The sequence below is a fragment of the Colossoma macropomum genome, unplaced genomic scaffold (assembly GCF_904425465.1).
Source record: "Colossoma macropomum unplaced genomic scaffold, Colossoma_macropomum, whole genome shotgun sequence".
NCBI lineage: Eukaryota > Metazoa > Chordata > Actinopteri > Characiformes > Serrasalmidae > Colossoma > Colossoma macropomum.
Window position 1 is genome coordinate 36411661 of NW_023494799.1, and position 11703 is coordinate 36423363.

Genomic DNA, 11703 nt, shown 5'->3' on the forward strand with positions numbered 1-11703 from the left:
AGCAATCATAACACTACTGAAACCAAATCCCAAATTTTCAGTAATGACTATTTTTCGTAGTAACAGTTTTTGCTAATTTTGAGCAGAATTCACATGACTAGCAAACACAGCTTTGAACAGCTGTACACACATAAAATCGACATTAAAACGCAAAAAATGTAGTAAATTGCTGACAATATGTGTTTCTGTAGCGACACGTCTGATTTCACACATTTGCTTCAAAACAGTGAGACACAACTGTTCACCATGTGGCCATGACGGACAGGGATGCAGTCTCACTTCCTGCTCTACAATGCAGGGGTCAAACACAGCTCCCCCTCTGGACTAAAACTAAAATTTAAACTAATGATCAAACTAAATCTTTCAGCTTCACTTTGAGAAAAATGTCTTATTTTCACAAGTGTAGTTTTAGGGGTTAGGGTTTGGGACAGACACCTCCCAATAGAAAGTACTATCAATGATAATTTTGTATATATTTAGCTTATTAATATCACAGATAATGCCTTGGGCTTAACCAGATCATAGCATAATCCATAAATATGTAAGGTCTGAGTACTTCCCTTTACCGGCGGACTGCAGTATAAACTATTTCTGTGGAATAATTATTATTACTATTATGGTTTATGGTCAAGATATATAGTTAACAATATAGTCCTCTTTCATTCTAAGCTGCAAGTGCATGAAGTCAATATCATGATCAATATCATGGCAACTTGGCAGAGCAAATTTGGCACAGTGATCTACACTGATAGTGCTACGTTGTTTTCTTTCCCCAGCGGCGATGGCCTCAGTAAACTTTAATGGGGGCCAAAGTTTTTCTGGGGATTTTGCTGAGGACAGTGAGCCCACCTCTCTGTCTCACCAGTCCAAGGCACAAAAAAGTGACCACCATGGCTACAGCGCTCCTAGTCTGTCCATCGACTCTGGAACCTGCTCCCTTGAGCCTTGCCAGATGTATGACCTCAGTGAAAGTAAGTCTTTTTTGATGGACAGAGCTTTTATGTGGTCATTTGCATTTACAGACGTGATTACAATGACGAGCCCACCGCTTTTTCATTGTTTCAGCCTTCAGGCCTGACAACAGGGATTTGTGCGAACTTGACATGAATGGCTTTTCAGAAGAAGAGCTGCTGAATATTACTTTCGAGGCATGCGATACTACAGGCCAAGGTAGAGTCTCCTCTTTCAGTGATGAAAGGAATGAGCCGTTAGCTGTTCTACAGAGCTCAGAGATGTCTCTCACCAACAGGAGAGGTCCTGGCCTCCACTGTGGTGCAGTATCTACAGGCCATGACGGGCCACAGCCACGGCCAGGACAAGCTGACCGCTCTACAGCGTATGCTGGACCCTGAGGACCAGGATGCCCTCGTCAGCAGAGACGCCTTCCACACCACCATGAGGAAGTGGATCGCTCAGTGTAGCCAAGACAGGTAAGGGGTGCTAACAAACAAACTTGTAGGCCTATATGTCTTCAATTTGTGCTTTCTTCTTTGAACCAAATGTGCCAGGGGTGATGGAATGGACACAGTTTTTTCCTTATCCCAAAGCGGCTAGTGGTTGAGCGGCTAAGACATGTTCGGTGTCCAAAGTCTGCTTCTGTAGTTTTGCAGTGGAGCTACGAGGCTGATATAATAGAAGTCTCTTGGCCGACCAGACAAACATCAACAAACTTAAAGGTGCAGTGTGTAAGACTTAGTGGCATCTAACAGTGAGGTTGCAGATTGTTGCAGAGAGTGGTAGAACCTACAGTGGCCATCATGTTTTCCCTTCTTTGACGAAGAGGATTTACCCTCCCTTGCTTTTACTTGTTCTAAGTATTAAGTCTGATCCTCCATTTGTCAAAATGTAGGTTCTCAAACTTCTCACAACACAAAATGGTCAGCCAGCACAAGCAGCACACTGATTCTTCTTCTTTCTACGTCTTACAACCGGTGCTGTTGCGCCAACAAAATTCAAGCTGCTGCTTCAACATAAAAACGCGAAAGGCAGTCTTTAGAGCCAGGGCTTGGCTTGTCCATTCTGGGCTACTGTAGAAACATGGCGGCGCAACATGACAACCTCTGTTGGAAGAGGACCTGCTCCCTATGTAGATATGAAAGCTCATTCTAAGCTAACAAAACTACAACAATTTGTAGTTATAGGTGATTATACACTTCAAACATGGGTTTGTATTCTGATGTGGTGGTGGTGTGTTAGTGTGTGTTGCGCTGGTCTGAGTGGATCAGACACAGCAGAGCTGCTGGAGTTTTTAAACACCTCAGTGTCACTGCTGGACTGAGAATAGTCCATCAACCAAAAATATCCAGCCAACAGCGTCCTGTGGGCAGCGCCCTATGACCACTGATGAAGGACTACAGGATGACCAACACAAACTGTGCAGCAGCAGATGAGCTATCGTCTCTGACTTTACATCTACAAGGTGGACCAACAGGGTAGGAGTGTCTAACAGAGTGGACAGTGAGTGGACACAGTGTTTAAAAACTCCAGCAGCACTGCTGTGTCTGATCCACTCAGGCCAGCACAACACACACTAACACACCACCACCACGTCAGTGTTACTGCAGAAATCCGATTATGAATGGATTATTAAGTGCATGTAAACACACACTTTGTTTTGAAGTAAATGCGTTCCAAAGTCTGAAAATTAATATGTAGCATAAAGAACTGTCAGTACCGGAACACACATTTTCTGCAATTAAATATACGTTTTTGTGTTTTAATAAAAATATTATAATTTTATGTATGTACAACTATTCACAGCTGTATTTACTAGTTATGTACCTGCTAGTGTTTTTTAACTTTTGCTGAAAATGAGCTAAAATTGTCACAAAACAGTCACTACTGAAACATTTGGTAAAGTTTCAGTAGTTTTTTTTATCACTTTGGTGTTTTCAGCTCTGACTTTGAATCAGTTCAGTAGAATAATCCATATAAGTCTCATATTCTATAGTCTGGACTTTGTTGCGTTTGACCAGATGTTGCTGTTTACTTATAGGTTATCTGACGACAACTACCAGGCGTCAGGATCAGATCTGTGCAAAGCAGCTGGGAGTGGTGAGTATCAGATCATCCTAATACATAGGATTTGGTTTTAGACCATATTAATGTTCTCGCTGTTCATTCACAGGGACTGAATACTCTTCTTTACTCACTGAAACCACTTTCACAGACCGAGCTGAATGTCATTGGTCAGTAGAGTCATTTCATTTCTTCAGGCTTTACAGTTTGACAAGTTGTAAAGCAAGATGAATGTTAGCTATACCTGTGTTGCACTGAGGCTGTTCTTGTTCTTGGCTCCAGTGAATCGAGCGATTTATTGGGCCTGGTGGCGGAGCTGAAGCACGCTCAGAACAGGCTGAGTGGGCAGAACAGCAGCCTGTTGAAGACGGTGTCTCAGTGTGAGGAAGCGAACCTTCAGCTGAGTCTGGAGGTGTCAGAGCTGCGCAGCAAACTGGCCAGGTGTGCTGTCGTTGTCCGAGATGTACTTAACTGACATTCTAAAATGCTTAGTAAAGAAGTGGCATAATGTACTCAAACAGCTATCTAGAACCACCAATTTTCTCTCACATATTGCTTGTCACAAGGACCCTCTAGAGCTGAAAGAATGAATATGTAATCTAAATGTAATCATTTTTACATTAAGCTTTTTTGAAACCCATTTACTACAAGGTTAACATGGCTCACTGTACTAAGAAAATAATCTAGGAATAGCACATTTAACATAGACTCTACTGTATTGCTGAGTGTTTAAGTACACACTACTATAAAAAAGACAAGCCTGTAATCTAAAAATAAAGCAATCATTTTTCAAGTATAGTTTTTTTCCATAGAAACATGTAAGGCAAGAGCTTAACATGGCCTAACAAGCTAAACCAATTGTTTCAGTACATTAAGCTGTGTGAGGTTTTTTCCTTATAATGGGTTTAAACACAAAGGAAAAAGCTGAACATAAAAAATTAAAACTTTTACAATGCAGGTTCTTCTTTTGGTAGTAGAAGGCAATCATGTCCAGTATGTAACAGAAATGATGACTTTCTGCTTAGATTGACTTCATCTTTTGGCATAAGAGAGCCTCTGACCAGTAAAATGGGAGAGAAATTTTGTGTTCCTTGGTCACTGTTTTAGTGCATGAAGTCATGTTAAGGTTTGTTCATGTTAAGCGTTTTAGCACGTCCCATTAACGGGCCATTATTGAAAAAAGGTCAGAAAAAATGACATGCAAATACACGCAGATTAATAAAATATAATGACTATTTTTAGGCAATATATTTATATGTTAAAAAAGGTATTATAATGCTGTGTTTCTTATTCATATTTCATTTAATTCAATATTCTAAATGAGATCTCCTCTTGGTCTCAGGTTCTTCTCCTAGACACAGTTAAGTCCAGTTTAAAATCCGAGTGAGACTTAAGTTATTTTCTCTGAGTAGATCAGACACAGCAGTGCTGCTGGAGTTTCTAAACACCTCAGTGTCACTGCTGGACTGAGAATAGTCCATCAACCAAAAATATCCAGCCCACAGCGTCCTGTGGGCAGCATCCTGTGACTACTGATGAAGGTCTAGAGGATGACCAACACAAACTATTCTGACACACATGAGCTGCTGTCTCTGACTTTACATCTACAAGGTAGACCAACAAGATAATAGAGTGGACAGTGAGTGGACACGGTGTTTAAAAACTCTAGCAGCACTGCTGTGTCTGATCCACTCAGGCCAGCACAACACACACTAACACACCACCACCACGTCAGTGTTACTGCAGTGCTGAGAATGACCCACCACCCAAATAGTACCTTCTCTGTGAGGGTCCATGGGGGTCCTGACCACTGAAGAACAGGGTAAAGGGGGCTGACAAAGTATGCAGAGAAACAGATGGACTACAGTCTGTAACTGTAGAACTACAAAGTGCACCTATATAGTAAGTGGAGTTGATAAAATGGACAATGAGTGTAGAAACAAGGAGGTGGTCATAATGTTATGCCTTATCAGTGTACATAGACTGTAAAATGTCAGAGACTCACCTTTGTGAGTGTGTGTGTGTGTGTGAGTGTGTGCGTGTGTGTGTGTGTGTGTGTGTGTGTGTGTGTGTGTGAGTGTGTGTGTGTGTGTGTGTGAATGTGTGTGAGTGTGTGAGTGTGTGTGTGTGTGTGTGTGTGTGTGTGAGTGTGTGTGTGTATGTGTGTGTGTGTGTGTGTGTGAGTGTGTGTGAATTTGTAAACTGATTTTTCTGCACCACCATCATCAACACACCAGCTGAGGGAACGTTTTTGGAAGACTGGTGTTCCGTTCCTCCAGTACAGTTCCAGAGTCTGGGTGTAACTTGCAGAACCCTTGTATGTAGACAGTACATCCTGAAAGACGTTAGTGTTTAGCATGTATTTTGGAACGATGCCTAACGTATTTGAAATGTTTAATAAATAACCGCACTGGTGTCTGTGTGTTTAATATCACCAGTGCTCAGCTGTGTGTAGTGCGAGCGCGCTCTCTGTCTGAGGAGCTGGATGAAGCCAGGAGAGCGCTGAGAGAAAGCCAAGACAGAGCCACCAAAGCTCAGACCAACAGCCATGCACTGGTCAGTCGCACTCCTAAACAAGAGTTCTTAAAGCTTTATTTATTGCTTCTGGAACTGCTTACTGCTCCTTGGAGGTCATTACAGTCTGACGAATTACTTATACAATGTTATACAAGAGTTCTATGCATAAATGATGTATAATATAGAAGATAGGATGCCTTAATAATACAAGGTAGAGAAGAGTTTAAAGAGCCCATATTCTATATTTTTATGCATTTTTGGTAACAAAAATCTATTAAAAACAGCTTTTATGTGCTCTTTCTTTGTCCCTTAGAATTAAACAGGCTGGTTTTGTTACTGCGACTGATACAGTCATATGCAAAAGTCTGAACACACCGGTCGGATTACATGTTTTGTTTATTTGTAAGTGAAAGTAAGTCACCACATCCTCTACAGAGAACACACTTAGCCATGGCATGTATCTGGAAATTCTAGTTTCTATGTATTAGCTGAATTTAACATATTGGAAAAACAAAACAAAATAGGATGTGCCAAAACTTTTGCACAAGCCACATTATGTTTTTTTGTTTTTTTTTCAAATTCAACTAATAGACAGTAATAGTGTATTAAAATGAGCAGAAGTGTGTTCTCTGCAGAGGATGTGTTAACTCGTTTTCACTTTTGCACACGACAGTGTATGCAAATGAGCTCTGTTCTGATGGGCTGCCATGTATTGCGCCTCAATCAGAAAGCAGTACAGGCTGAAACCCTAATTATAGCTTCTGTGTGAATGGGTGGAGCTAAAATGCTGCATGTGTCGGACACAGTCAGTTTGAAACAGGCTGTTTTAGCAGCTTAATGTCCATATATGGACTGTATGAACTGAAGTAAATGGTATGTTACCATCATATGTCAAACACTATTATTTAAAAAAAATGTGAAAAAAGTGAGGAAAAAGAAGAATTGTTCTTTGGAAATAGGTTCTATGAAAGGGTTCTATCTGTCCCCCCCCTCCCCAAATAAACTCCACAGCACTGATAAGCTGGTGAACTCAAAATGATTAACTTTCACTGCAAAAAATAGCATCTTGTCAAGTTAAATTATTTTAATTCTAGTCTATCTAATATTTCTTATTTTGAGATGGTTGTGCACTGATTATAAGATTATTTAGCTTATTTCCAGACATTTATTATGTGTTTTGACCCTTGTGTGGTGTTGATGTGTTTGTTACTCAGTGGTCTGGTGGAACCACATTACTGGTTTTTAAATCAATACAGCCATAACAATTTATGTAAATGCCAGATGTTTAAAATATTACGTGTCCAGCGTAGGGTTCTCCTTTAGCAGCTGTAGCCAGTCAGCAGCCTGTCCATGTTGTCCACCCTCACAGACACACACACACACAGACACACACACACACACACACACACACACACACTAACAGCAGGCCATGTAGGAGGAGAACAGAGTGAAGGACACAGCACTTCCACACTTTTATTCCCCACAGGGTTCACCCAACACCACATGTGTAATATAAATGTGTGGGGGGTGAACAGAGTGAAGAAACTGAAAATGGGTTATTTTATATGTTCTTCACAGAAAATGAGCAAAGGACATGGAATCTGGGGTTGAAATAATAATAAATAGCATAATTCTTTATTTTGGTAAACATTGAAAATGGGCCCCACAGACCTGAACACCACAAAAGGGTTAAGTAATAATTTAGCTTATTTCAAGCACATTTCTTAAAACAAGCAAAATTATCTGCCAATATATTGAGATAATTTTACTTAATAAAATTACTTAAAACATGTAAAAAATGGAAATAAGTTCTTAAATTAAGCTTACAACAATATCAACAGGAGAACTATTGAATATATATATATACTAGATTTAAGATCATTTGACTTAACAAGATACTATTTTGGCAGTGTTGAGAGTTTTCTTTGAAAAGCACAGCTGTCGATCAGTAATGATGTCAGCCAATATAACATATGCAGTGTAATGGACTGTACCAGCACTGATTTGATTGATTGTGATCTTTACATTATGAGGTGTTTCATATTTTAGATGAAGGAGAGTGAACACCTGAAGGCCCGTATCAAAGCAATCGAAGAAAAGGTAACTTTTCACAAATCAGCACTTATTTTGAAGATAACTGCGTCGCACTTTTCCCACCGATGCTTTTCTCCCAACAGAATGAAAAGCTGATGTTTGAGCGGAGCTGTGCTGAGGACCGGATGAACAAACTGAAAAGAGCCAACACAGACATCAGGGTGAGAGTGCTCCCCTGAGATCAACACACTGTTTATTTGTGGTGGATGTGATCTGTAATTGCAATATCTGTAATATTGGTCTCTAACTGTGTGCAGGAAGAACTGGAGGAGACTCGTGTGTTACTGGCAGTGAAAGAGAGGGAAATTACCAAGGTGAGACACATCTGTATCACACTGTATTCAAAAGCTTTCACTGTTTCTGCTGAAAAAATGGCCGAATTCCATTAATAAGTTTCCTCAGTAGACAGTTTCATAGTTTATCACTTCATATTTCATCTTTTATCCAGAAGCGTAGACTGAAATAGTAATTTAACTTAAAAAGGAAATGTGCTTTAAAGGGGAAGTCCACTGATTTTTTTTAAAATTGCATAAATTAATGGTTAAGATGTGAATAAAGTTATTCAGAGTAGTTTGATGTGAAATGCTCCATTATAGAGAAACTTACAGAGTCAGAATTGTTTACAGTGGTGGTGATGGGAACCAGACATCTGAAGCATTTTAATGCCTCCAAAACTGACATCACAAAATGTTATTTCACTCAATTGTTTGGAACGCACTGCCTGATATCTGCGGCATTCAGTGTGTTTACATGCACTTAATAATCCGATAACTGCAGAAAATCAGATTTTAATCAGAAAACCCGATCAATGCGTTTACATGCTCTTGAGTAATCAGATAATGAGGAAACTCCAGGTCTTCATGAGTCAGACAGTAATCAGATATCCAATAAACTCACAGAAGAGGACGTGACGTAAATGCAACGTAACGTAAACTTCATGCTGCAGCTTTTTTTTAAACATCGCTCCACTTTCCCTGAAAATATGAAAACACATCATCTAGAAGATGAAGAATATTTAAATCCCTTAATTCGTGGTTGGTTTCAGTGCAGCTCCAAAAGTGTTTTGCTGCGTCTCGCAACATCCACCGTCTGTTCTCGTGCATGCGCAGACTGAGAAATAGAAAGAAATCAGAGTAAGAGTTCACATGCACTGAGAAATCCTATTAATGAGCTAAAACCCAGCCTCTTTATCGGATTTCTAAATCGGCTTTCTAGATCAGAATATGGTGTTTACATGACCATTTGAATAATCTGATAACTGCAGAAATCCGATTATGATCGAATTCTTGAGCGCATGTATATGCATTCATTATTTTATGATAGTTTTGAGTTGGAGTCGTGGCTCAAAATGTATTTTTAAAATCGATTCATGGTGGAGAGACACATGAAGGGCTTTGCAGGGTAAAAGTCCCCAAAGAAAACATGTTTTTTTTTTGTCAGATTTACCACTATTTTCCCACTACAGATTGATGTGAAATGCATCATTTTAGAGAATTACTGAGTTGTCTACAGTGGTGCTGATAGGAACCAAACTTCTGAAGCATTTAATGCGTCTAAGAGCTACACTGCAGAGAGTTAATACATGAAATGGTGGGAAACACACTGCATGATGTCTGAGGCATTTATTTACGATAGTTTTGGGGCCTCCAAGAGTCACTGTCTCTTACTGAGTCACTGACTGATCAAAACAGAAAGAATTCAGTAATCGGTGATCCAATAATACAATATTGTAATATACAGTAATATGCAGAAGAACTGATCAAATTAATGTTTTGTTGATCTTCTACATGAAAATAAGTCAACACATCCTCTACAGCAGAGGTGTCCAAACTTTTTTTCAAAGGGGGCCAGAATGGACATGATCAAAATACCTGAGGGCCGGTCAATCTTTGCCAAGATGTTACTCCTGAATCATTTTAAATATTCTGCACTCAAAATATAAAAAACACAAACATATAGAACAAGTAATAATCGCTGTACAAACTACTGAATTTGTTCTGATAAAAAGCTGCTTTCGTTTATTGCCCTTCTTTTCCCCTGAACATTAATTGTACTGTCCATGCTGGGTTTCGTCATGTATTGTAATATTAAATTCAGTACAGTCTCTTGACATATGAGGCACATATTTGTTATGGCTCTGGATGAATAAGTAGAAATTGCCGGTTGTCCCGTCAGCTGTGCTGTTTGTATGTAGTCACGACTAAGTCATTCAAATTATCTTGCAGATTAATTGTAAATTAATTGTAAATTGTAAACTGCTGCCACTGTCAAGTGAAAGGAACAGCAGGAACATATAGGTGAGAGGGCCGATTAAAATCAACCTGCAGGCCGTATTTGGCCCTGGGGCCGGACGTTGGACACCCCTGCTCTACAGATAACACAATTTAATGTTTATCTACTGTTACTGTTTCTGTTTATTTGCTGAATTTAACATGCTGGGGGAAAAAATAAAACAAAGTCTGGCCCGTGCAAAGGTTACAGCATACTTTATGTGTTTCTAACATGTTAAATTCAGCAAATAAATAGAAATTGTGCACTAAAATGTTCAGGAGAATGCCATGTTCACTGTAGAGGATGTGTCAACTCATTTTTTCCCCTAGAAAATCAACAGCCAGGGGTGTCCAAACTTTTGCATACAACTGTGTTTATTTTCTACTGAGAAAAAGGAAAGTAGATCTTAAGAAAGTCACCACAATTTGGGTTTTTGATTACTCCTAAGTCATTCTCATTTTATCTCTTTCACAGAAAAACATTGCACTGCAGAAGCTGAAGGACACTTATCTTGAGCACCACAAAATCATCGAGGTACTACATTCTCTGCATTCATATTGCACATTCATAATACAATGTTCGGCCCACGCCACTGTGTGTGCATTGGACCTGCACTGAAAACTCAGAGACAGTTTGTTGGTCATTTATAAACATTTCCGAATCACTTTTTTCTCTTCTGCCACTGAAGAGTCTGCAATCTGACTTGATGAGGTTACAAGAGCACTCACAGCAAGCACTCTTGAGGTAAATGGCAGCGATTTGCCAGTTTTAATAGCCTGTTCAGGATGAATGTCTGGACCCTACATGACTAAATTCAGGCGGTTTGTTGCTTTGTGGCAGGTTTGACAAATGTGCTTTGAGTCCTCCTGGAGTGAAGAGAGGCGCTATCCCTAACCATTACTCACTACACCATGAGATAATGGAGGCTCAGCCGGTAATGCATTAAACATGTGCATACATAATACCTAAAACTGTCCAAAAGTGCCCAAACACCCCTTCTGATTTATGCTCTGTTAAATATGAGAGGTCAGCTCAGCTCAAAATGATATAGTAACTAATTACATGGCTGTTCTTGAGTTGACTCAACTTCAGGACACAAATTGAGTTCACACAACTCAAACTTCTTAGTTGAGTCAAAAGTTCTTTTAATTTTTTTAGTTCTGCATCTCGGTTAGGTAAATAAAATGAACTCGTTTTTTATACTCAACTTCCCCACTAGCCAGGACTCTTTCCATCACACATTGCTGCTAGACAGTTTTCCTCTTGGGTTCACACTTACTGATGGCTGTGGCATCACTAGGGCTCAAACTCACAACCACCTTTTGGAGTGACGGCTTAGTCCACTGCACCACTCAAGAACACATGAAGCAACTCAGATTTTGTGTCTACAGATGTTTAATACACTGGAGAAAATATCTGCTGTTTTAACTTCAAAGCATGTTTGGTGTGGTCTAGTGGGTAACACCTCTGCCTTCTATGCTGTAGACTGGAGTTCAATCCCCACCTGGGCAAACACCCTACACTATACCAATAAGAGTCCTTGGGCAAGACTCCTAACACCACCTTCGCCTACCTGTGTAAAATGATCACACTGTAAGTCGCTCTGGATAAGAACGTCTGCCAAATGCCATAAATGTGAATGCATGGCAACATCTCATGTGGTGCATCTGACTGAACATTCATCCCAACGTCAGGAGGTTGTGAGTTTGAATCCCAGCAATACCACAGCTGTCCACATGTGGAAGCCCAAGAGGAAAATATGCCAGATGGGACTGTATGATAGAAGGAGCGCCAGCTAGTGGG

At 39.9% G+C, this 11703-nt stretch overlaps 1 protein-coding gene across 1 annotated transcript; it reads left to right on the forward strand.

The window, feature by feature from the left end:
* The first annotated feature begins 781 nt into the window (after positions 1-781).
* On the forward strand, positions 782-11027 carry LOC118818666 (inositol 1,4,5-triphosphate receptor associated 2-like). The gene is made up of 12 exons (XM_036585954.1): positions 782-971; positions 1250-1430; positions 2996-3054; positions 3128-3188; positions 3301-3459; positions 5457-5574; positions 7585-7635; positions 7713-7790; positions 7887-7943; positions 10375-10434; positions 10589-10644; positions 10741-11027. Exons 1-12 carry the CDS (start codon positions 782-784, stop codon positions 10844-10846), a joined length of 1176 nt encoding a protein of 391 aa, XP_036441847.1. The 3' UTR covers positions 10847-11027.
* Positions 11028-11703: the final 676 nt, after the last annotated feature.